Here is a 27713-nt window from a genome sequence, read left to right on the forward strand (position 1 = left end):
ATTTCATTTCACCATCCTTGGTACTTTAACAGTAAACAAAGGCGATGGCACTTTTCCGTATATCCCTAAAAAAACCATTCAACAGCCCATTAGCCGAGTGGCGGTCCTATGCCTGGGCAGGGGAGGGAGGGCAGTTTCTCTGATATCTGCCATTAAATTCCTTTCATTTTGTAATGTTACACTTCTTTAGTATACCTTATTCCCCTTCCCCAGAATATGAGGCCTAATATCGCTACTGTATTAGCCCGTTCGGACAACCCATTAGCCCATTCAAACACCCATATTTTATTTTCACAATCCTTTGTACTTTAACAGGAAACAAAAAGGCAAAGACATTTTTCCGCAGATCCCTAGAAGCCCATTCAAAAACCCATTAGCGTAGTGACAGTTCTAGCACTGGGGAGGAGGACACCTGCCCCCTCCACTTTTCTGACACCTGACATTAAATTCCCTTCATTTTATGATGTTATACTTCATTAGTAAACCTTATCCCCCTCCCCAGAATATGAGGCCTAATACCGCTACTGTATTAGTTCATTCAAACACCCAGTTTTTATTTTCATCATCTTAGGTACTTTAATAGTAAACTAAAAGGCGTTGGCACTTTTCCGTAGATACCTAAAAGCCCTTTATCTTAATTTTAAACTATGCTGATATAATTCTAACAACTTTTTGACCTTTTAAAATTTATTTGTGCAACTGTTTCAATGCCGTATTCAATTTATTATTTGTAAAACAAATCAAAACAAGCAATATAAACATATTATAATCAATATATAAAACAAAGCACTGCTTTTTCTCAAAGTTTAGACAAAATATTTCTTTTTTTTTTGCAAAAACAAATGCAAAAAAAACGTGTCATTTCATTTAGTGAAGGTGTCTAAATAATGCAAACATCCCTCAAAACCCCAAACATAGCCTACCACTTCAGGAATTGTGATTTAAATGAGCAACTGAGCTTAATTGCCATGCACTCTACCCCAGAGGAGAATTGGGAGGGGGTGAATTGAAGCCTCTCTCCTATACTCAAAGACCCTTCATTTATTTATTTTTTTTCCATTTTCTTATGAGAAGCTTGCACGAATTGTGTACTTTCAGTGCAATTATCGAAAATTTTTAACAGAAAAAGGTTAATATTGGGTAAAAATCCAGCCTTTTTAATAGATATTGAGCAAATAAATTGCTGTTTATAGCAAGTTACACAACTTTAAACCCAGGATGTTCTCCCAAAACGCGAACTTTTCTCTGTTCCCTATCTCTGAAAGTGAATTTTGGGTCGTTATTTCATTTTTTTACTTGCAAATATCATAAGGATAGCCAACTCTTACTACAGACTCGTTAAAGCATGGGAACATCCGAGGTTGATACACTGACGAATGCACCTCTTTTCTTTCCAAATTATTTAAAACGTCAATTTCGCCACCTTCCAAAAGATTTTAACTAATTTTTGTTAATGACACTGTCAACATAAAAAAAATGCAATAATACACCTAACAAATATTGTATGTGCAAATTTTATTAATTGGTTTATCCTAAAGAATAAAGTCGTGATTTGGTGTCCTGGTCCTGGTGTCCTGGTGTCCTGGTGTCCTGGTGGCTGTGGTAGCAGCTCCGATTAATTACCGGAGGCATTGTGGGTTCGACTCTAACCGACAAAGTTTTTTTTTACTTTTAACTTTACACTGCTCACGTCAGTTCAATCTGGGACACACTGCCTAAACAGCATAAGAAACTGATGCGAAAGGTAACTCTTTTTGTCTCTGAGAGAAAACAGAAAATAAATTCAACTGAACCAAACTTTACCCAGTAAAATCAATCAGGAAAACTTCTTACTTCAATTTATGTTGGACCAAAGATTAAACACATAACAGAGGGAAAGATCCTCCAGAGTCGATGCTGGCGCATAGGGCGTCAAATCGACGTGTCAATTGTGGGTGTTTTTTAAAGGAGAAAAGTAGTCAGCCTGTCGCCAGCCGGGATCGATCCCTGGGCCTCCTAATTTCAAGCAGAGCATCAATCCTTTCTGTTACCATGGGGTAAAAGTAAATGGTATAATTTAATTGGGTTCAAGAAACTTAACGTAACCTTTTTGAATTCATTTTTGACCAAATTTAATTTATTAAATGACAATTAAATTTCTTTTCGTTGTTACAGTAGAGCCGCAGTTATCCAAGCCCTGACTAACCGAGTACCGGTTTAACCGAGGTATTCTACTTGCTAAATTGCCTGTCCTGATATAAGTATAATGCTACTTATTTTAATGCTTTGCTCATCTCATTATCATTAAATAAAAGAATATACAGCACTATATTTAGCTGGAAATCTAATCTACTGTGGTGGTGAGGATTACGTAAAAAAAAACGCTCTTCTTTGTCTAAGACACTGCCCAGTGCGAGATCACTATTATTGGTGCTACAGTTTGTCATTTTTCATTTATAATCCAAAAATAAACGAGTTTTATTCATTTTACGAATATTTTTCCTTCTTGACTATTCATAGAATCCGTGTTATGTATCCGTGTCCGTATCCGTTATTCGAGTTTTGTTTACCTGAGGTACTCTTGGTCCGCAATACCACGGACAACCGTGGCTCTACTGCAATAAAATTAACATTATTTATTTAATTTTGAACTCATTTAGCAATCCAAAAATGTTGCATAACCCTTTAGAACTTATTTTGACAATTATTTATTAATTGATAATTTTATTTATTTTTATTTTCAATTAAACTTATTTTATTTAAATCATTCAAAACTATCTAATTATTAAACTATTCAATTTCTTTATATTTACTTAATAGCTAAACTCACTTAACTATTTTTTAGTAAATTATCAACTAATTCAATAATCTACAAATGTAGCATAACCCCTTTGAATTTATTTTCGAAAAAATTCATTTCTTAATTTAAAATTAAATTTATTATCAATAAAATTAATTTTGTTTAAATCATTCAAAATAATTTAACTATTAGACTGTTTAGTTTCTTTAAATTTTTCTAATAATGAAACTCATTCAATTATTTTTTATTGAACGGCTAACTAATTTATTAATCAACAAACGTCACACAATATACAACAAATATACATAAATTGTTTCGAAACAAGCACTAATGGTGACACCATTGGAAACGTATGCTTGCGTTGCCAAAAAAGTAAGAGATTAAAATTTATTTGGGCTACCGAAAAAATTTCACTCTTATGATGATGAATATGCCGGAGTATGCAGTTTTACACTTTTCCTTTCTTCCTCACAACGGTACACTACATTTCACAAGAGCACAGTAGATCCTATACAACCTCACAACAGCACAGTAACTCTTATACAACAGCACACTAGCAGCTCATAAGCTAGAAGTAATCATGATCTGAGTGGGGAACTGCTTGTTGTACTTTCTCCGGTTCGGGTTGAGGGTCCATGAGGGCGTGATTGTAGGTGGAGTGAAGGAGCAAGGAAAGTACTCCAGCACGTGAGGCCATTGCTTGTCTCACCTGTCTCTCCTTTTCGAACAGATCATCAATTTTTAACCACTAAAAAAACACAGAAATTAATCAGTTTTTTTTTACTTCTTAGCATTTTTTCATATAGCAATAGTTTATTAATTATAATTAAACTTTTGTTTCAAGATTTGAAAAATTCAATTTTTTCGGGAGATAAGAAAAAAATTGTTTACTTTTTAGTATAATTGGCATTTTTTTAATTTATTTTAAAAAGAGATGAAAAATAATAGGCTTATACTAATCGTTCAGCTAACGACACTAGAATGAACACTGATAATGAATTAAGTAATCAAATAAAAAACCAAGGGGGGGGGCAATAGGTATAAAAAGAAAACAAGAAACCTAAAGGCAAAATAATTGTCGTTCTAGGTTATCGTATCAAATTTATTTAAAAAAATTAAAAATTATATTGCTTCTTCACTATAAGAAGGTACTATTTGAAAGATAAAGATGGCTTTAAACGATTGTTTGCCTGTTATTTCAAGCAAATTAATGGTCCTATGTCAATTCTATATTATTGGTCAACCTTCTTAAGACGATAGGCAGGCATACCTTGTTTGCCTCTCATTACAGGCAATCTAACGGTCTTATGTCAATTTTAAATTCTTGGTCAACATGATGCCTGCGACTCTAGGCAGGCATGCCTTTCCAAAAACTAACCTGACACGTACGTGTCCAATAAAAGAGTCATGCATACTCCCGCCATTTACCGGTGCAGCAGCCCCAGCCATTTAAACATTTGCCTCTCAATTACTTGAACTATCTGTCTTGGCTTTTCTTGGCTGTCTTGGCTTCAGAGAAAAGCCAAGACAGATAGTCCAAGTAATTGAGAGGCAAATGTTTAAAAGGCTGCAATTTGAAGGCAGCAGTGCCTTCTTCCTTACTAACTTATAAATAAAAAAGAAAGAAAAGCTTTAAGAAATTTGAAATTTGTGAAACGAAATAATCTCCTGGCATTTTGAATTGAAGTTATCAAGTATTTTGCAGTAGGTCGCATAGGTTGCATCAAGACATGGCTAATTGTAGACAGAGAAAAGCCAAGACAGATAGTCCAAGTAATGGAGAGGCAAATGTTTAAAAGGCTGTAATTTGAAGGCAGCAGTGCCTTCTTCCTTACTAACTTATAAATAAAAAAGAAAGAAAAGCTTTAAGAAATTTGAAATTTGTGAAACGAAATAATCTCCTGGCACTTTGAATTGAAGTTATCAAGTATTTTACAGTAGGTCGCATAGGTTGCATCAAGACATGGCTAATTGTAGACAGAGAAAAGCCAAGACAGATAGTCCAAGTAATGGAGAGGCAAATGTTTAAAAGGCTGTAATTTGAAGGCAGCAGTGCCTTCTTCCTTACTAACTTATAAATAAAAAAGAAAGAAAAGCTTTAAGAAATTTGAAATTTGTGAAACGAAATAATCTCCTGGCATTTTGAATTGAAGTTATCAAGTATTTTGCAGTAGGTCGCATAGGTTGCATCAAGACATGGCTAATTGTAGACAGAGAAAAGCCAAGACAGATAGTCCAAGTAATGGAGAGGCAAATGTTTAAAAGGCTGTAATTTGAAGGCAGCAGTGCCTTCTTCCTTACTAACTTATAAATAAAAAAGAAAGAAAAGCTTTAAGAAATTTGAAATTTGTGAAACGAAATAATCTCCTGGCATTTTGAATTGAAGTTATCAAGTATTTTGCAGTAGGTCGCATAGGTTGCATCAAGAAATGGCTAATTGTAGACAGAGAAAAGCCAAGACAGATAGTCCAAGTAATGGAGAGGCAAATGTTTAAAAGGCTGTAATTTGAAGGCAGCAGTGCCTTCTTCCCTACTAACTTATAAATAAAAAAGAAAGAAAAGCTTTAAGAAATTTGAAATTTGTGAAACGAAATAATCTCCTGGCACTTTGAATTGAAGTTATCAAGTATTTTGCAGTAGGTCGCATAGGTTGCATCAAGAAATGGCTAATTGTAGACAGAGAAAAGCCAAGACAGATAGTCCAAGTAATGGAGAGGCAAATGTTTAAAAGGCTGTAATTTGAAGGCAGCAGTGCCTTCTTCCTTACTAACTTATAAATAAAAAAGAAAGAAAAACTTTAAGAAATTTGAAATTTGTGAAACGAATTAATCTCCTGGCACTTTCGCTTTGCCCTTTTACCCAACAAATTATGTCAGGCTTGCCTACATACCAATTTGGAAAATTAAGTGGGTATATACCATTTGAGCACTAAACCATTTAAGCTATAGCAATTCAAGAAGCGTTATGTGACACTTTTTGTCAAAATTATGTCTAAAAATCCTTCAATTCGTTTTCCTTTAACGTTATCGTTTCTCGAGATCAAGGGTAGATCAAGGACTTTTTTCGGGGGGATTTAACAACAAAGAATTTTTAAAAACTCATAAAAGATTTGCTTATATGCATTTTTGTCACGTTTTTACGAGTCAATAAAAAAATTCGAAGGGGAAACGCCGTAGCCTCCCCCTAGATACGGCCTTGCTCAATTTTCTAGTTCTTCCAAAGCACGTCATTATCCCCTTCTGTCAAATGCAGATATTATTAGAATTTGGATCTTTCAATGTGTTTTTAGTGTTTTAGTGTTTTGGGATGTTAAGTGTTTACATAATCAGTTCCTATTAGTTAATCTCGACTATACTATTTCAGCCCCAGCTAAAATGTTTTTTTTTTATGTTTTTATAATTATCTACGCATTTTCTTTGAATGCAAACACCAAAAATAGATTTATAGATTAAACGAGTTTCAATTAATGGGACACTATTGAATATAATTAATTGGAAATATTATATTTATCAAATTAGTCAACTGCTTTTTTTGACCCTATGTTATGAGTGAAAAACATATTTTTTTATATTTTTCCATTTTTTCTTTTTTTTACATAGACTTATTTCGTATGAAAATGACTTTTGTTTTGCTTGGGCACAGAATCAAACCATTTATTGTAAACAAGATACACTCTCGTAGGCATTGCCCAAACATGGTATCTTTTAGTCAATCAACTAGTTATAAAATTAAAATTAACATAGTAAGTAAAATACTCTAGCCACAAGAAAAACTTATCAGCGGGTCCAGAAATTGCGATCACACTTGTCAAAACGCACAAGCCACGGATTTTTAAAAGAACGGAACATATCGGCACAAAGCTTCGAGAATACGAACTTTGAGAATAACGCTGTGACTTGGAGTAAACCTGTGTCAGTTTTGGAACATTCACAGCCACTCTCTGGGGAGTGGGGATTGAAGAGGGACAGAGGGAGGCAGGAGTAAGTTCTTGTAGATGGCCTAAAACCTAATCTCGACATCCAAATTCTAATAAATTCTAATTTCTAAAAATAATGATAATTTATAATAATTTCTAATTTCTGATAATAATTTCTAATAATAACAGACCCAAATTCTATTAATTTCTGCATTTGAGGAAACGGGATACATCAATTCATGTTGTGTAACATACCTCCTTTCGAACTAAAGCAATACAAATAACAGTTTTTAAGAAACAATTGTAGAACATAAAAGTCTTTGGCTGTTTCTTCGTCATATCCCCTTTCCTCAAGCGCAAAAATTATCGGAATAAATTTTATCATATCATAGAGGCAAAACAAAAATGTTTTATACAAATAACTGTTTGTCAAAAACAGTTGAAGAACACACTTTTTTCCCCTTGTTCAAACCATGTTAACACCTTTTCAACTACCGAAGTGAAAATAAATGTTCGTTAAAAAAAAAAAAAAAAAAAGAAAGAAAGAAACAGCAGAATGTTTAAAAATATTCCAAATTACCTGACCTTAGATCCGTCTTTCCCTCGTGAAGTACCCGGGGGATAAAAAAGGAGTCACCAGTCTTCCTTTATCTTTGCCGCTACAGTGATGTCCTCCCATTCTGGTAAAACAGAGGTGTGCAGGTTTCGTAGATGTCTTTGGTAGGTCTGATACTGTGTGTTTCTGGGTTTGCCTCGGCCACGATTTCCTGGTGGTTGCCAGTGTGAAGCGGCTTTTGGAAGTCTATGGTCATCCATAAGCAAGATGTGTCCCAAATATCTCCTCCTTCTGACTCTGATGATGTTAGTTATTAGAGGTTGTTGCGTCATTTCACAGATGGACTGGTTTTTCATTTTCTGTGACGAATGGATATTCAATATTCTACGAAGACACGAGTTTTCAAAAGCCAGGACTCTTCTCTCTTGTTCTGGATCCGGTTGCTATGTTTTTACTGCGTAGAGAAGAATTGGCACAATATTGCTGTTGAAAAGGCCTAGCTTTAGGAGCAGAAAATACCTCTGAGATATCCATACTTGACGTAGTTTATTGAAGTCGCCATTTGCCTGTCCTATTCTGGTGAGCATTTCTTTCACTGTCGAGCCGGTGTTCTCAATGATACTTCCCAGATATTTGAACTGGACAACTTGTTCGACATTTTGATTGCCAAATTTAATGGACAGAGGAGTCACTAGTCACCATGCAATTGATTTTCTCAGCATTCACACGTAGACCAAGACGGTTTGCCTTTACCGTGACCTCGTCAAGTAATTTTTGAAGCTGCTTTTTGCTTGACTCAATCACTGCTAAGCCGTCTGTAAAGTCAATATCATTGACCTGGACTTCGAGGCTTAATCTGATGCCTCCTGTCCCTGTGTTCTGCAGGATGTAATCAACCATTGCTACAAAAAGTAATGGTAATAGAATACACCTCTCTTTTACTCCTGACAAAATCCGGAAGAAACGAGTTTGGCCCTCCCAATGGTCCTGGAGATATTCCGTTTTTCAGTTTCTTTGCAGCTTCTAGTATCTCACTGGCAGAAGGAGGATCCCTGCTGATATCCAGGAAGAAGATGGAAATCTCTGGAATGTCAAAGGGCTCTTTTGGGGCCGGTCTATTTAGTAAACTATTGAAATGATTAGCCTATAGTTCATTGACTGCACTCTGTTCTGTCACCAGCATCCCCGATGGATCTCCGATAGGGCATTCTCTGTTTGTTAGTCGTTTTCCTGTGAAAGCAGTTGTGGTTCTAAAAACAGCTTTCCGGTCTCCTCTTTTTGATGCGTCTTCTGTCTATATTGTCGTACCCTCTAGAAAGTTTCGCTTATCAGCATGGGCACTTTTCTTGACAGCTTTGTCAAGAGTTCCATACTGCTCATTTTGGAAAACAAGACGATCAGAGACTTGGAGGACAGACATTCTCATCTTTTTTCTTTCATCTATTAAATGTCAAGTTTGCACGGACAGCCACTGGTCTTAGGACTTCTACGGAAGCCCATGGTTAATTTAACTATTTCATGGTAGCATTCCTTCATGGCTTCCCATAATATTCCACAGTTTGCTTCCACTGGTATGGAGAGAGCTTCAAATCTATTGTATAGCTCCATTGTAAAAGCATGTTTTGATGTCTTGTCCTGGAGTTTCTCACAGACAAAAACAGGTTTGGGACTGTCCTTTTGCTGCATATCTTCTTTGATTTTAGACGGAGTTTGGATATCATAAGGTTATGATCTGATCTGTCAGCTCCTCTATAGGCTCGAGCATTTTGTAGACTCGATTGCCATTTTCTGCTTATAAGGCAGTGATCAATCTGATTTTTGGTCATTCCATCTGGCAATGTCCAAGAGTACTTGTATAAGTCTCTGTTGGGAAACAAAGACCCACCAACTACAAGGTCTTTCGTTAGGGCAAAATCAATTAGAAGCTCTCCATTTTCATTTCGTTGAACCAGACCGTGTTGTCCAAGAACTTGTGGGTTGAAGGATCGGTCTTTTCCTAATTTAGAGTTAAAGTCTCCAAGAAAGCAAACAACGTCATGTCTTGATATATCCTTGGCTGCGGCTTCAAGTGATCTATAGAACTTGTCTTTTTCTTCATCAGTGGCTTCATTTGCCACTGATGAAGTTTGCCATTTGCATCTTGATGCCATTTGCCACTGATGAAGTTTGCCATTTTGGCAAATGATGACATTTGCCACTTCATTTGCCACTGGCTTCATTTGCCACTGACGGGCGTAGCATACAACGACTGACAGTTTAGCATGTCCAAAAACCTTAATATACTGCATTTAATATTCTCGGTGATACAGGAGTCCATTTTTGGAGTGACTTGTGGGTCACTTACTTCCGGCTTCCAAATTAGCTGATAATTCCTATTCTTTTAGTTGTTCCTAATCTCTAATTTGTATTTTTCCTAAAAAAAAAATATCTGGATAAAAATATCTGGATAAAAAGTCAAGGTACTGGATAAAAATCCAGTACCTTGACAAGGAAATAAAAAACGGATTGAAAGGATATGACATATTAACAGGTTATATACGAAAACTATTCAATAATTCGCTAAGTATGTAAGCTCTAGCTCTAACCTAATTGTGTGGCATCATATACTGCAGATCTGAAGCTATTCTCTCCCAAGCTTGTATTTGATTGTCTCATTATACAGGAGGTTATATTAAAGTTACAACTTAAAATTCCTTTTAAGATTAATTCATCGTCTCGTTATACAGTAAGTAGCATTAAAATTACGACCTTAAAATTTAGTGGATTTTTAAAGATGAAAAATTGATGTTTTTATTTTTAAATTAAATAAATTTCTACTTACATAGCGTTGGTAAGTCCACCATACATAGTGTTGGTAAGTCCAACACTTTTGTGTCACGGCAAAGGAAATCCAGTTGAAAACTCTCCGGGGAAGTTACTTTTTTGGAGAGGGGCTGAAGACTTCAAATTTTCTCTTGGGACAAACATTTTTTCTCCAATCCTTTATAGTTGATAGTCTCCTTTTTGTGTAAGTAAACAATTTTTTTCTAAGCTAAAACATTTCTGGGATCTTTCTTATGCATGACATTATCCGGGTGACAATTTCCGTGTGACACTCCTTTTGCACGTCTGTCGTCTGTTAGTTAATTTTAATGAAGTAAGATTACAAGGTTACACTTATCCCTAGAATACAAGTCAAACAGGAAAACATCCAAAGATGGAAGAAAACTAACGCTAAAACTAACCTGTCTAACTCTTTCCATATCAATTTCGGCACGACGTAGCTTCTCCCATCCTAGATGGCGCACACACTTCTTTTTAGCAACACGGCAAAATTCGTGGCTTTCTTCTAAAACATTCTTCAAAAGCGGACATCCACAAACCTAAAAGACACAAAGGACACACCATCATTTTGTGTCATACTTATTATTAACGATTCTGCTATTCTGATATCAGCTTATATGTGACACTGGTTCGTAAATATGAGCCGGTTTCACAGCCAAATCATTAAAGGAGTGAAAGAACCCATTTTTGTTGCTTATGGACCTCCTACTTTTTGAAAAAGAAGAAGCACTCATATTTTGTCTTGTAGCTCTGCACCTACTGTTTCCTCCAGTATGTGCAGAAATTTCTTTCTGAATTCGCAAACCTCCCCACGATGACAGAGATGCTGTTAAAGAAAATAAGATACTAAATTCCGCTTTTTGTTTATTTCGTATGTTGAGATGTGCCCCATTGTATTGACTCATAAATACGAACCAGTGTCACAGCCATATCGTTCAAGAAGGGAAAGAATCCACTTTCGGTGTCTATGGACCTCCTACTTTTTGCAGAAAAAGAGGCACTTAAATTTTGTTTTGTGGTTTTCTGTACACACTATTTTCCTAGTATGTGCAGAAAAGTTTGTTTTTTTTTTGTTTTTTTTTTAAAGAGGGCACATCCTATCGAAGGATTTGTCGTAGAAACTTCGAAAAGGACTGATTAGATTGCAAATTTAAAGGGCTAGTGCCCTTTTTAATAGTCGAAAGTGGTTGGAGGGCAACTAAAACCACCTTTTCCCCAAACACATCCATTCAGAATTTTGAAATAACCATTTTGTTCAACTTAGTTAAAACGTCCGAAAATTATGTCTTTGATGATGACAATCCCTCACAGCCCTCAGAGCAAGGGTTACAAGCTATGACCTGGGTGCATATAAGATTTACATAGAAAGGGTGATCGTATAAACTTCGAAGTAGGCTCATTTGATTGGAAATAAAAGGTTCTAGTGCCCTTTTTATGAGTCAAAATGATGGGAGGGCAGCCACACCCCACGTCGTATTTTCCACAAATGTATCCGATAGAAATTTTGAGATAGACATTTGTTCAAAAACAGTCCAAAGGTCATATAAAAAGGCCTTGGGGTCGACAGAGTCCCCCAGAGTCTGGGGGTAAGGGTTGTAAGCTATGCCCCAGGGGCATATAAGGTTTTTATGGAAGGGGTGTTCGTGTGAACCTTAGAAGAGGCTTATTTGAATGGAAATGTATAGTTCCAGTTCTGTTTTAAGAGTCAAACATGATAGGGAACAACTAGCCTCCCCCTCCCTGACCTCCTCTTTTCCCGAAACGCATTCAATTGAAATTAAATCAATAGAGGGCAATCACCCCTCTCCCCAAGCTCAGCGCGACATGAACTCCTTGATAGTTTGTAATATGATTATTGATATATTTATTTAACATTAACAACAATTTACATGCAAAAATCAATATGATTCACCCAAAACCAAACGGTGACGTGGGGTGAATCAGGTAAAAAAAATACATACGTGCAACATCTTTTAAATTCACCATAATAAGAAAGAAAGAAAATATGAGAGAGAAAAAATTAAATAAAAAACAATACTACAGGGGCAGCAACTACATACCATATCCATCCTGTGGGGTCACACTCACCAACCAACAAAGAATTACAACTTAATGTAAATCAAACCTCCTCAAAAACAAACAAAATAAAATTTATAGTTGCTTAATTATTTTTCATTCAATTTTTCTTTAAAACCACTAAAAAAATTTCTATGTTCTTCATAGCATTATCCAAATTGTTCCATAAATTTATACCCTTTATAATAAAAGAAAACGTGGACCTGGCAGACATTATAGGTGGAGTATAATAACTATTCTTACCCCTAGTATTTTGGCTATATATACATTCCATCGGCTATAAAACCAACCGTTAAAATACTCAGCGGCTGATTCACATTGTACCTATATTTAACCAGTAATATATAAAAATGATGAAGACCCGCCGTCGGCAATATCCTAAGATCCCTATAAACTTCTCAAACCGATACACTTTCTGATTTTCCTGGTAATACTCTAATAGACTTGTTTTGAATAATTCGCACAGGATTAAAAATTGAAGGAAATGTATTCAAGCATACAAAAGAACAATACAAAATATAAGGATGATTAAAGGATAAGCTTGAATTATTCCCAAATTACGCGATAAAATCCGGGATAAAGTTTCAAGGGATCGGCAACTGAGAGTCTCATATATAATAATGCCAAGATACTTTACTACCTTTTGACGAAATATCATACCATCTTCAAATGTTATATGCTGTATCCATGGATAATAATTCGATGTACTCGAGAATATGAGAAAAGTGCTCTTAGTGGGGTTAATCTTTAGCTGATTCACTCTTAGCCATCTTGAAACTTCATTTAGCGATTATCTTACACTGTCTAGGAGCAACCTCTCTGACTTTGCGATCATCACTGAAGAATCATCAGAAAACATAGGCGCTGTAGCCACACTATCCTTTTTGACGATCTCACTCGTTCTGTTTCCAGTTTATTTAGACTGTGGAAGATCATTCACAAAAATCAAAATAATAAGAATCCAAGTACCGAACCCTGTGGCACTCCACACTCAATACAATTTTCATCAGAGCCCATATTCCCAATTTGAACATATTGTTTTCTACAAGACAAAAAAGAACGTAAAAACGAAAGAGCTGGACCCCTAATCCCATAAGTTTCACACTTCATTAACAGAATATCATGAATGACCGTATCAAAAGCCTCCACAATATCTAAAAATACAGTTGGCACTTTATATCCATTATCTAACGCCATATTATTAATGCTAGTCAAATATATATTTCCTTGCTCAGTAGTGCGATCTTGAAGGAATCCAAATTGTGTAGTAGTATATATTCTCTGGTCTTCCAGGTACTGATAAATTCTGTCCAAAAAGCATTTTCCTAGTATCCTATACATAATGGGTAAAATCATAATTGGTCTATAATTTTCAACATCACCAGTATTCCCTTCTTTATGCATTGGTATAACTTTCGCTGATTTAAAACAACGCGGAAACACTCCCTCTTTTAGACACTGATTAATAAATAAAACAAAAGTTGGAGCAATCATTTCCCAAAATGTTTTTATTGCTCTAATTGAAACAATATCAGAGCCAGCAGCCGAACATTTCATACCATAAACTATGTTTCGAACCTCAGATTCCTGAACTGGGAGTAGATTTAAAGAGATTTGCAACTCCTTAGCAAGGTATTTTGAAAAGCCTGGTCGCCTGGTTTGCTTATAATAGACTCTTTTACTCTCCATCTAACTGTCGAAAATGGTTAGCAAATTCTTCACAAATTTCCTCTGAATTTGCAAGACTCATTCCATCTTTACGGAATAATTCCTGGGGGATTCCTCCAAGTGATTGTCCTAAAGCCCTTCTTATCACGTTCCATGTTTTCGACGGACTTGCAGATGCTTTTCAAATTCTATTTTATAATAATCTTGTCTAGCCCTTCGCAGGAGTCTGTTTAGGGCATTACGATAGCTCTTATAAATTCGCTCATTTATATCGCAGGAATGACGTACCTTTTCCTCATACAAATTATTCTTCCTATTTATCGACCTCGATAAACTTGGAGTAATACAAGGCTTCTTTGAAGTTTTCTTCTATTTTTCTTAATATTCTTAGAGCGTTTTTCCAAGGATTGCTGAATTATTTGGTAAAAGACTCTAAACTTAGAGTCAATATCTGCAAAGACTGAAAGCTGTATTTCAATCCTTATTGGCTAGCTCAATTTTACATTTCAGAAGTGCATCTTTATCAAGTGCCATCCTCACATTGAGAATGCTCATCTTTGTGGACTTTTCGTTATCAACACTTACCGACTACCAGACTTACCGACACCACACTCGGACTACCAGGCATATAATTGGAAAATATGTTATCCAGACATTTCGACGACGTCCTCGTAACACAAGTACTAATAGCAGGGATATAACCAAATGAAATGATGAAGTTTAAAAATCGAAATGTATATGATCCATTATCCAATACATCAATATTAAAATCTCCCATCATAAAAATAGGACTTCGATGTGGGATCTTTTCCAATTGTTCTTCAAGCAATTCATAAAACTCAATAAGAGATCCTGACAGCGGCCCTTATATAATCAGAACATAACTGCAACGTCCAGACGGCTCTAACTGCAAAATAAATTTTTGCACGTAATATGTATTCCATTATGACGATATGACTATGATGTAATATGTAACACCTTACCTTACCTTAGTTCCTCCAGTACCATCTGTGCCGCATAGGGCATCGACCAAGCCTCTCCATGCGTCGCGCATGGCTGACGCTGCGATAATATCCACTCGTTAAGGTGTCAGTCAAGTTTCAGCTATCTTCCGATCCTGGACTAGTGTTCTGTGCAGCGTATCCTCTTCGAGTCCTGGTGTCCCTGATTATTTGGTTTGGAAAGGGGTCAAGGGAGTGACACTGTAGGCTCAGCCAGAGTCAACCCAGCTCTAAATGGATAGCTGGAGAAATCTGGGGGAAAACACGGGAATCGTCAGCAGATTTGCCACTAGCTACGCATTGCAGTTCCAGCCGAAGGCACTGAATCAGAAGATCCATAGCTGCGCAACGCAGACCTTTGATCCGCATGCAATTTTTTTTTTTTCGTTACAAGCGGCTAGCCAGTCCTTTGACTTATTTCCTTGTTAGTGACTTTCTGCTACCAGTGAATATTAAGAATACCTCTAAGGCAGTTATTCTCGAAAGGCGGTATGCACTGATCCTGTTGCTGGTTTATATATAACACGATAGTTTTTAATATGACCTGGACAACGCTCCAAGAGTCTGCAAAAAGCTGCCAATCGCTTGGTATCTTCAACCGGAATGTCAGTTTTTCTAGTTAAAAATTCCTCTTTTCCTTATGTTCGGATGTTTAATGAACATTATTTCATTGATTTTTATTCAGTTTAGGGGCTATTTCAGTTTTATGGGTTGTTTAGTTTGAAGTCATGAGCTACTCTCTTGCCTAGCCTGTGATTTTAGGGAGTTTTGGAGTGGAATATTTCACCCTTTTCTCTTTTTCGAACACTTTATGATAAGCTGGTACAATTTCCTTTATACTCCTATTTTTTTTGTTTCTCCCCTGTTTCTTTGTGGCCATGGAGCCTTACAGGGGAGACTGTTCAAGTGTTTTATTGCAAATTTGTTGTTGAAACTCTGAACTCTTAAACCTCCAATGCAACAGGCATCGCCCCCTCACCCTCATCCACATATTACAAATTCCACAATAAGAAAAAAATTAACTAGTGGCCCCTGCTTATTTGAATGTGGTAATAAAACCTGCTCAGTATGCTCTTCCAAATAATTTATTAAAGTTCCTTAACACCACATGCCCCCACCCTCAGTTAAAAGCCTGGTTGAAAAAACTCTCACAAAGGGTATTGAACAGGAAATACACACAGGGGTCCAGTGCCTTGAATACAAGGATCTATTAGAACTGCTATATAAAGGAGCTATATAAGCATTATAAGCTCTTATAAGCTATATTTTATATAAGTATTATAAGTATTATAAGCAATATAAGCTATTGCAAGGAGTTATATAAACTGCAGTAACCTATCACGAACCAACAGAAATGCAGAAACAGGAAGAGGGCTAAATAGTCTTGACTGAAAAGCCTACAAGTTGAAACAGAAAAGGATCATGTTTCATGAATATTTTATAAGTTTTGGTTTTAAAGCCCAATTCAGTGCGGACCCGAAATATACAATTTTAGTTTTTATTTTATGTTTACATAAAATGTCGAAATATAATTTTAACGCAATTCAAATTTTTAATCTTATACTTAATACTATAATTTAGTAAGTGTGACCTGGCTCAATAGTAACCGAAACTAAAAAACGGAATTTATATACCAATAGATACATCAAAATAATAAGATTCTTTAACTGATTTCAAATATATAAGTTTCATCAAGTTTAATCTTACACATCAACAGTCACGCGCCTGAAAACCTTATTTCAGGTTTTTACCTTATTTTCAAAAAATTGGGAAAACAACCTCTAAAAGTCGTAGAACTTTAATGAAAATCACACCATCAGATTCAGCGTATCAGCTCCTATCTGCAAAAATGTGGAATTTTCTAAATTTTTTTTGCCAGAAGAAAGATCACGGATGCGTTTTTTTTTTTTTTTCAGGGGTGATCGTATCGATCCAGTAGCCCTAGAATATCGTGATAGGGCTCATTCAAACGGAAATTAAAAGTTCTAGTGCCCTCTTTAAGTTTTCCTTCATTTATTTTAGTTTTACATTCTTTTAGAACCGGTGTGGCATGGCAATATTTTAATGGGTCATAGGTAGGACGTGCACCTTTTGGCTAAATATACTTTAGAGCCATAATTTTGAAAGAAAAAAAAAATTTATGTGAATGACGGCACATTCGTTTCCATTTTGCACTATTTTAGGCTAAATCCAGGAGCTCAAGGCTTGACATTAAGCCTGAATAAGATTACAACATTTTGAAAAATAGAACTATGCAGTAAATAATATACAAATAACCTAAATTGTATATTTCATATTTTACAAATTATTCAAATTATATATTTCATATTTATAAAATATTTCATTTTGCATAGAAAATGGATTTAATGATGAAAATGATAATACACTGGAATCATCTCTGTTTCTGGTATCTTTGGCTACTTGCCATACTCTAGATCCATGATTCCCAACGTGGGGGGAAGGCCCACCGGTGTGGCATGGCAATATTTTGGTTGTTCATGGGTAGGACTTGCACCCTTCGACTAAATATACTTTAGATCCATAATTTTGAAAAAAATATTTTTCATGTGAATGATGTCACATTTGTTTGCATTTAAAGAGTACAAATATTTTGTAAAGACAATATTTTTCTTTAATATGAAATATGGCTAAAGGACGGCCCGAAAAAAAACTACCAAATTTTGAAAAAGAAAATCAAAATATCCCGAGGGGGGCCTCAAGATTATTAAAAAATTCCTAAGTGGTGCATGGCCCAAAATCGGTTGGGAAATAAAGGGTGCATGGAAATTGATTTTTCCTGAAAAATATTGTGTGGCCCCCAAGAGTAAATAATTAGAATTGTTCTTATTTTTTTCATTGTTAAATAGTTTCGAAATGTTATCAGAGGTCCGTCTCAAACTGAAATTTTTGACAAAGGACCGACTACAAAGGTTGACAAAGGTTGTCCCAATTAAAGACAAAAGGGCCTCTGCGAGAAAACCCTTGATAGTTTTCCCTAATAGCTTTTTGTTCGAAAATATCTTTAAATTTTGGCAAGGGTCTGTCAGAAACCCTGATTTTCTAAAAATTTGACAAGATGAAAGTTAAATTTGGCCTGAAACGGGATATAGACTTCTTAACTAGTTTCGAAACGATCATTCATATATACCAACAAATCTACCAACAAATTTAGTAAGCCAGGTACGATTTGTCATAGAGGGTCAAGAAATTCAGCATTAGCAAGGGCTGGTTTTAAATTATGTTACATTGAATCATTATAATCAGGTTAAACCTAGTTTTGGAGAGGAAACTTATTTTAAATTTAATTTACCGGTTATGATTTTATGTCGATGGATTCAGCTTAGGACGAATTGCCTTCCAATCCAGAGCAGGCAAATGATGTTCGACAAGGGGATAGTACATCCTGATGGTCGGTATGTCTGTCCTCTTTGTAGGGATGAGGACGAAGATTTGGACCATTTTCTCCGAAAGTGCCCGGTGCTCTCTGATTTAAGGGAAAATTACTTACAAGGGATTGTTTTGCTGCTTCCAAAAATCTTACAAAGTAGTAATTCAACCACAATATTTCGTATTGGTGCGTACATAGAGAAGGGATTAGAAATAATGAAAAGTATTTACAATTAATTATTATTAATTATATGGAATTAAAGTTATTTTCTTGATAATTTACCATAAGGTATGGTTCGCTATGTATCATCTTAATGTGTGTTTCGTAATTTGCTCTGTTGTGATTTCTCTATTTTTCATAAATTTTTGTGTGTATATGTCTCTAGGGCTTTTGAAATACACGATCTATCTATCTATCTATAGTCCCTTTACATATACACAGTCCCTTTACTCTATAAAGCATCAAACATTCGTCAAGGATTTTTGCTGTATAAAATATTTTTCTGTAGATTTTTTTTCTTGTTTTGCGAAAGCAGTGATACGAAAATTCCAAATGATAAATTAGGTAAGTGACAAGTCTAAGGGAAAAGGGGTTCACTACCTCAGTTTCTGATATCTTAGGCTCCTTACAATGTTCTGGACAGAGAACACGCAGACGTTTGCAATACATCCCTGTAGTCGGGTTGAAAAAGTCGCAAAACATGTTATTTCCTTCAATATGAGTTTTATACACCGAACCAAATGATGTCTGGCTTTCAAACTGAAAAAGGAAAGAAAATGGTGAAAATTAGAAAGCAAGCATAATAGCACCAAGAAAATTAGAACTCCTAATAGCACCACAACACCAAAGACTTTTTTTGTTGGCTCATGAACTAAAATATGTGGTTCTAATAAGCCAATGCTACTGATTCGATTGGTACGATATTTTTCAATTGTAACGACCATGGCAGTGGCGTAAAATGTGGAGGTGACTATATATTCCCTAGATTTTGTCCCCCCCCCCCCCCTCCCCTCCACTTTGAAAACTGACTTTTCTGGGACACCAGACTTTTTTTGTTGGCTCATGAACTCAAATATGTGGTTCTAACAAGCCAATGCTACTGATTCGATTGGTATGATATTATTCAAGTGTAACGGCCATGGCAGTGGTGTAAAATGGTAAGGATATAATATATTCCCTAGATTTTGCCCCCCCCCCCCCACTTTGAAAATTTAATTTTTGGGAAGTTTTGATCAAAATAATAATATTTTATTTATGCTCACAACAGAACAAAAGAAAGGTAGCGGAGTGAATAATCAACAAAATAAAAAAAGAGAACAATTAACACAAGTACATTACACACACACAATTTAAGCAAAATCATACATAAGCCATGTCAGCGGAGAGAAATACAGGTGCGTCAGGGTTTTGGCACGAGCACGGCTTTCAATTTCTTCGCATTTTTCGGTAGGATCAATAATTCCGAACCTTCGGCATAAGGAGATATTTTACTCCAGGGCACGATTCCTAACAGATATTTTGCAAGCTTGAAGTATTTAGTGCGAAGTTGCCGTTTTTCGGACTGTATAAGCAGATCAAATAAAGGGAAATGTAAAGAAAATGCGGTGTTATCATTGCGTTAAAAAATCTCACCAGAATCCTTTTGCTCACAGTATTTTCCAGAGCTACCGCTTTTGCGTACCCGGTGGGCATGCCTCAATATGCCGAGGACGAAACCAGGCCGCGCAGCATTCTAACGTCAGATCCGTACTGAATTCCGAAAGAGTTCTCGCGCTATCTAAACTGTTAATACTACAAATTCTGTCTTAGAGATATTAACACAGAGACCAATATCTTTGTAAAGGTTAACCAGCAGCTCAAGATTTTCTTTTAAAAGCGATAGCGAGGTACTTAGCAAAAGGAGATCATCTGCATACGATACGAAACTCAAATCTACACCATCAAGAAAGTAGCTACCATGGATATGCTTAGTAGCGCTGTAAATTGCGGCATTAAATAAAACCGCGCTAATTGCTGATCCTTGCCTGACTCCTTTCTTGAGGTGTATTTCTTCTGTAAAAATAGGTAAAGATCTTCCGTCACATTCCATTATACCGGTACAAACACGAATAGCACTCTTACTATACCAAAAATGCAGGACCTTAACTATGCTGGGTTCAACCCCATTTTCTACATTAGTCAGAAGAAACTGTGGGTGCAAAACTGAATCAAATGCTGCAGCTATATCAACACCGCACATGTAGAGAGTTGTCTTTGACTCGGTTACTCGATTGAAAATCTTTTTCATTAATCTATGCACCGTTGCACGACCATGACAAACCTCAAAACCAAACTGCTTAAATCCCGTAACACAAGACCGGACTGGATGCGGCAGCAGATTTCTTTCAAAAGCCTTAACAAGCACCGAAGAAACTGTTATAGGGCGAAACAAGAAACACATACTTTTGTCACCCCCTTTTTTCCGTATATTAGTCGTTTTTCTACAACAAAAATTCTTCGGGGTCATACCAGTGTTCAGACACATCAGAAAAAGCAATGCATTCAACTCAAAAAGAGGCTTCGAACCTAACTTAAGGTGCTCACTTTTAATTTTATCAAGTCCCATTGCTTTTCCTTTTTTCAAATTCATAACAACAGCTATAATTTGACCAGCACTAACATTGATTGAACTACGGTGATTACGGAAAACGAGTAGTGAGGCTTGAAGTCCTTTTTCATATTCCGTATTCAAGGTTAGGTCCACGGGCTCATGCACACTCCGGTAGTGATTTTCCCACTCCTCACTGGATGTTTTCACATCACCATTAGTACTTCGTTTCAGTGACTTTAAAAGTCGCCACAGCTTTTCGGGTGAATCTGACAGAGTTTTTGATAACATTTCCACATTTCGCACTTGCAGCTTATTAACTATTTGACTATATTGCTTTCTAGACTCAGGAAATAGCCAGAACAGCGTTCCAGATCTAGGCCGACCTTGCGAATTCCATTCCGCTGATTCCATACATTCTTTAGGGCGCTTTTTAATCACTTTAATATAGATATATGCATAGAATACCTTTCTATGCATATACCTTTTTAGGTATATGCATAGAAAAAAAATAAAAAAAATTATTCTCCTCCCTACACTTTGAAAAATACGTCGTCCCCTTCCTCCCCCCCCCAAAAAAAAAGTAAAGCGCCAATGACGCAGTAGGTTTTAGGCTTCTGCAGTGAGGCGATACCCAAACTCTGGGTTGTAGTTATTTTTATTCGATTTAAACTTGATTTGCATATTCAATTTAAGTTTTACTCGTTTTAAGATTCATTTATTCATTTACATTAATATATATTGTATGTTTGTTCACAATGATTGTTTATTCAATTTCTGTTCGTTTTGGGTTTCATTTATTCTTTAAAAGTAACTTCTGGTCGTTTTTGAGTTTGAATTTTAACAGGTATTTGTATCTCCTGAGCTTAAGTTTAAAACGGTCTTTACTTTTCTTTGAAAAACTTATTTTTCGGAGTTTTTTTTATTTAATTTTTGTACGTTTTGATTGCAAAAAGTTTCAAGTTTTTATAGCATGGGGGGGGTGCTTACTGTCCGATTATTCTTGACTTTAAAAAACGGATCTAGAACTTTCAATTTAAATCGAATGAGGTTTTTTTCAAACTCTATACGATTACCTCTTTGATAAAAACCATTTATATGAACAATAGACAGCTTGCATAACTTGTGGACAGCGATTGACAACAATGAATAGATTGAAAAAATAGCTCCAATAAGGAGGTTTAGACCATTTCACTTGCTGACACAAAGGGATCACGACTGTTTGGAATTGACCTTAATAGGAATTTGTGTGCCAAAGCAATTTTGAATCTATCACAGAGTATGTATTTTAACCATATAATCGTATAATTATTATATGTTTCTTATGTGTTCTTCGCAAAAAAAACCCTATGCCATGAGTTAAAAATCCCCCTTAATAAGTCATGCCCAAGACGATAACTTAAGATGCGTACCCTGGGGTCCTTGTTAGCTGTGTTGCCACCGGAGTTTTTTGTTATCAGAACTTTAAAATATTTTAACAAAATGTCTATCTCAAAATCTTTATCTGATGCATTTAGGGCGTGGAGGAGGGAGAGGGGCTAGTTGCCCTTCAATCTCTTTTGACTCTTAAAAAGTGAACAAGAACTGTCAATTTTTAATCAAATGAGCCCTCTCTAAAGTTTATACCAGCATCCCTTCCATAAGAAATAATATGAAGGATTCGGAGAATACTTAAATTACAACCCTTGCCCTGAGGGCTTTGGGGGAGTTGTAATCCTCAAAAACCTAATTTCCAGAGCTTAAAACTACGTTTAATAAAATGGTTGTCTTAAAATTTTGATTGGATGTTTTTGGGGAGAAGGTGGGCGTGAGAGGGGGTTAGTTGCCCTCAAATCACTTTCGACTATTACAAAGGGCACTAGCCCTCGGAATTTCCAATCAAATGAACCTTTTTTGAAGTTTCTAAGACACCGCTTTCTATAAAAACCTTATATGCCCCCAGGGCATAGCTTAGAACCCTTGCCCTAAGGGTTGTGGAGGATTGTCCTCCTCAAAAACATATTTTCTATCTGGAAATCAACTACGCTAAACAAAATGGCTATCTCAAAATTTGTATTGGATGTGTTTGGGGGAATGATGGGCGTGGGGGGGGGGGGGGGGTTCTAGTTGCCCTCCAATCACGTTCGAATATAAAAAGGGCACTAGCTCTTTGAAATTCCAATTGAATGTGCCTGTTTTGAAGTTTCTAAGACAACGCCTTCTATAAAAACCTCAAATGCCCCCAGGGCATAACTTAAAACTCTTGCCCTGGGGGCTGTGGGGGAGCGTCCTCCTCAAAAATATATTTTCTATCTGGAAATCAACTACGCTGAACAAAATGGCTATCTCAAATTTGATTGGATGTGTTTGGGGGAATGATGGGCGTGGGGGGCTAGTTGCCCTCCAATCATTTTCGAATATTAAAAAGGGCACTAGAAATCTCGATTTCCAATCGAATGAGCCCCCTTTGAAGCTTCTACGACGACCCCTTCCATATGAAGTGCCTCTGGGAAAAAAATTAATAAATAATAAAACATTGGAGCCGTATGGCCTTCACTATAGGCAACGCTACAGCTTTGCCTCTGATAGAGGACTGAATAATCACTAAGCCCCTAAAAACTTGTTCACCTTGTTAAAGCATTTTTCCATATGTCTCAGAGCAGTTTTTATTGGTATTTCAATGCCACAAGTAATACAGTAAGTTGTAGAAGCATCTCCTTCACTCTCGCCCTCATCATCATCGTCATCAATAGGGATGGCCGTACGAAGTCGAGAAATTAGTGCATCCAATTCCTAAAACAAAATACGTTAAGTAAGAATTTTAATAATTAATAATCATAATTCCAAAGTTAAATAATATTCATTATTGAAAATAATATTATTAATAACTATTGATCATTAATCATAATTATCAGTAGAAAATCACGGTCAGTGCGGGAATCGAACCCGTGAGCCCACGACAACTAGCTAAAACCTTTACCCATAGACCATGCTGTACACGAACACCGTTTACTGTCAAAACCCTGAAACAAATTTACTTATTTACTAATTAATATACAATAAACATCACATACAACAGCTGCCAAGGGAAATCAACAAAGCGCCTGATCCAAGATGGCTGCAACCCTTTCACTCTCACCCAATTGCTAATCCCTTTGAAAAAAATCACCTTTCCCATCATGCTTTTTCCACAAAAAAAAAAAAAAAAAAAAAAAAAAAAAAAAAAAAAAAAAAAACTATATTTCGTCCAAAAAACCAAATGCTAGTCGGAATATTGTTCCAAATGAATGAAGGTAATTATTAATTTCAGTTTATCCTACAAACTAATAAGTAAAATAAGATGGCCTGCAATACAAATCAATTTCTACCTCTTTTTACATATTTTGGAAGGTGGATAAAACAGAAGTTATAAACAGGGTGGGATGGAGGAAAAATATTTCTCAGTGTATTGGCCTCAGGTAGCTGTTCATATGAAACCTCTAAGCAAGGCCGTATCCAGGGAAATAAGAGGGTTAGAACCCCCATCCCCGAAATATTGTCCGACTCTTCAAAACGTAACAAAAATGAATAAAACAAATTTTTAATGCGTTTTTTAGTTTTTTGTACCCCCCCCCCCACCCAAAAAAAGAAAATCCTGGATACGGCACTACCCCCAGGTCTGACTTTGGTTCCGTGTACTTTCCTCTTGTCTATCATCGCAACCTCTGATGCAGAAAGGGACCAATAGCCAAGCCGCTTGAGCTTTGTACGTTTAAAACTTGGACCGGGGACATAGCCAAGGATATAAAAATGAAACACGATTTTATAAGATTTTTTTTTTGCTTGTTTCAACATTATGAAGTTCCTAAGACACTTTCACATTTTCATCATTGTTGCCACCTTGAAACGTGAAAATAAATAACAAAACTAAATAATTAGATTTAACAGCGCTTTCTGACCGTAAAAAAATCAGAAATAGCAATCGGTTGATTTCAAAAGACAACTAAACCATCAAAGGAAATTTACACCGTCTTAAGCTGCTTCGTGCCATATGTTTTCAGCTTATATTTTAACGTTTCTTTTTTTTTATCTGGCAACACCTACTACCAAAAATTGCATAGCACCGTAAGGAGGTACGGTGATATGCACAGTACCCCCCTTAAAATTGCACCGTACATATGCACCGTACCTCCATTTTTCCCTTAAAAATTGAATTCTCCATTTTTTTCACTTTTCAAGATACGTATGATTGCGTAAGTTTTCACTTGATCAATCCGTACAATCAGATTTAATTGTCACTGTCCTTGGTACGTTACGTTGTCTTCGTCCATAAATCAAAACTTGCATTATTATATTTTTCCACCACTCCTATATTAACGAGATCGAAACTAATTAACCAGAATAATTAACCAGATTACCAGATTAGTTGCAAAACCTGATGTGTGAAATGATAGATTCCACCTAATCTATCATTTATCATTAATCTATCACCTAATCTATTGATCAGTGGTAAAAAGTGTGCTTTGATCTCATTGGTGTTGGTCTTTAACGTATTCTTGAAAACTAATCCCTTAATTCCTTAGCTCTGGAGAGACATATTATCCAACTCTTTTATGCAATATGTAAACAACGGGCAAATTATGTAATTTACAGTACCCACCCATCCCGCCCCCGCCCCCCCCCCCCGCGTAAAATGTCCCCTGGATAATTCCCTCCCCCTATAGAAAATTATACCTTAGTTGTCTACTAAAGTTCAATAAACCTGAAAAATTTGAATATTCCTGCGAAGTCACTTGTATTATAGCCAATGCAAATTACGATAGTCATCATTTGATAGAACATTTGATTAAGATTTGCCATTATTGACCATATTTATTAGCCTTTTACAGGAGGATTTATGCCCAAATCTTGTGAGTGTAGACTTGAAGGTCATAATACTCGCAAATCTGTTATTGTCCACATGGTTTTAACCTTGGTAATGACGGAAGGATTTGCAATTCAGCTCATCTTTGCGAAACACGGGGAATATTCTCCCAGTTTATTCAACTGCTGTAATCGAAATTCCCAGTAGTCCTTGTTTCTGGACTAAGCAAAGCTGGTGAACGCCGAAAGAAGCAACCTCGGTCCAAAACCAGAGAGTGCTCTGAGGAGGATGAAAAATCATAAAGCGCTGCTAAAGCAGAGATGCTAAAATTTGCAGGACCACCGTGGAGCTGCTAACATTTGCATCCGATACTACTATGGCTCCACATGCTCTTTTCCCTCGTTTGGACAACTGAACTGAATCTGCAAGAATGGAAGGAAGAGATAATGCCCCCTCTATGGAAGCGCAAAGGGAGCCGAAGTGATTGCTCCCTCTAGAGAGGAATAACCCTTCTATTGGTTCCCGGCAAATTATTTGTCATGACGTCGATCGAAAGAAGTGCCCAGTTCATCCGTAAACGCCTCCGGATTCAGTAAGCTGGTTTCATGCCCAACTGATCTACTAGCGAGCAAATCTTCACTGTACGCCAGGCCATTGGGAAAGCTCGTGAGTTGCAACATACAGCATATATCGCCTTTGTTTATCACCTAACATTAAAACAGCCTTCGACTCAGTCGACGTTGAGTCTCTCTGGGTGATACTAGATCGAACAGCTCCGGGATAAATACTGTCGCCTGTTCAAGGCGCTCTACACTAGTACTAAAAGCTCCGTTCATGTTAATGGACGTCGAAGGTCTCTGTTAAATATAAATACCAGTATAAGGTAAGGCTGTGCTGCTACTCCTGAACTGTTCAACACGGTGATCGGTTATGTCATGAATCGACCCAAAGGCCAACTCTCCTTCGAGCTGAAATGTGGCGACAGAGTTTTAGCTGATTGCAACTTAGCTGATGATATTGTCCTGGTATGCACTTCTACAGCTGAGCTTGAAAGTGCCCTCGACACACTGCCGGATGCCCTGAAAGTGGGACTACATATTACCTGGCAGAAGACAAAAATAATGATCGTTGACCCGAAAGGTAGCACGGCCAACTCGCACACTGTCGAAGTCGTCGAAGTCATTTACCTACCTCTGATCTGTCATCACGGATAACAGCTAAGTCAAAACTGAAGTTCAGTTACGCATCAGTAAAGCTGCATCAGTTATGGCACGACTATGCCGTTCGATATGGTCAAAGCTTGAAAAACAAAAATGCAGATCTGCAACACCACCATAACACAAGTCCTACTCCACGGTGCTGAGACAAGGCTGGCAGCTGCTTCTGTTCATAACACCATAGACATTGCCCAAACAAAGTTTACCAGATGTATTGAAGGGAACAGGGGTACGACTTCGTCTCAGCCACCCGACTGCTGGCATTAACAGATCGTCAGCTCGCTGTACGAACTCCACAGTGGTTCCGTCATCTGGTCCGCATGCCAGCAGGAACACCCACCAGCACACTATTCAGTTTTGATCCCTGTGCGCATGGCTGGAACCGCTCCCACGGAAAGCCCCGTCTCAGATGGAGGTACTCAATGATTAGTACTGGTATACAAGAAGCAGTTACGCTGCACAAGACCTTCCCGATTGGATGTAAAGAGTCACGTGTCTCTCTACTCTGGACCAAGAGTAGGAGCATTAAGTCAATTAAGTCTGATTTCTGGAGAGACAAAAATCCTGAATGGTTTTACAAACCAGATTAGTTCAAAACCTGCTATGGGAAATTTTAAATTTCATCTTACTGCCTCTCTTGTGTGGAAAATTAAAACGAATGAATTTTTCTTTACGTTTTCAAGGATTTTTTACAAGCAAACCGTGTTTCTCTGTGGACTTACCTTATGCCTTCTATCAAGTTCTTCCAGTGCTGACTTGGCTGTCATCTGTTGCTTTCTGATTTGTTCCAAGCTTTTCCTATTTTTCTCCTCTGCAGTACATTGCGATGAATTCCATTCTTGTATTCGACTGGGAAGTATCTACGGAAAAAAATAAATCA

General features: G+C 36.7%; 2 protein-coding genes across 2 annotated transcripts in view; one reads left to right on the forward strand and one right to left on the reverse strand.

Annotated features, from left to right (window-relative positions):
• RhoGAPp190 (Rho GTPase-activating protein 190) overlaps nucleotides 1–27713 on the forward strand; it is a 321622-nt gene that overhangs the window by 73630 nt on the left and 220279 nt on the right. The window lies entirely within an intron of this gene.
• On the reverse strand, nucleotides 2867–27713 carry Cfp1 (CXXC finger protein 1). The gene is made up of 5 exons (XM_089107231.1): nucleotides 27556–27713; nucleotides 23402–23566; nucleotides 18808–18966; nucleotides 10476–10613; nucleotides 2867–3527 (listed from the first exon to the last, which is right to left on the reverse strand). Exons 1-5 carry the CDS (start codon nucleotides 27598–27600, stop codon nucleotides 3348–3350), a joined length of 687 nt encoding a protein of 228 aa, XP_088963357.1. The 5' UTR covers nucleotides 27601–27713; the 3' UTR covers nucleotides 2867–3347.

This window comes from Artemia sp. Qi Xiang Cuo, chromosome 21 (genome assembly GCF_049724085.1).
Source record: "Artemia sp. Qi Xiang Cuo chromosome 21, ASM4972408v1, whole genome shotgun sequence".
Lineage (NCBI taxonomy): Eukaryota > Metazoa > Arthropoda > Branchiopoda > Anostraca > Artemiidae > Artemia > Artemia sp. Qi Xiang Cuo.

Excerpts from the sequence above, each read along its gene's own strand:
- Cfp1 (XM_089107231.1), bottom strand. The coding sequence starts at position 27,600 with ATGACAGCCAAGTCAGCACTGGAAGAACTTGATAGAAGGCATAAG. Across the intron at positions 18,967-23,401 it reads TGGAAAAATGCTTTAACAAG|TTTGAAAGCCAGACATCATT; the intron begins GTGAACAAGTTT and ends TTCCTTTTTCAG. Across the intron at positions 3,528-10,475 it reads ATATGGAAAGAGTTAGACAG|TGGTTAAAAATTGATGATCT; the intron begins GTTAGTTTTAGC and ends GTGTTTTTTTAG.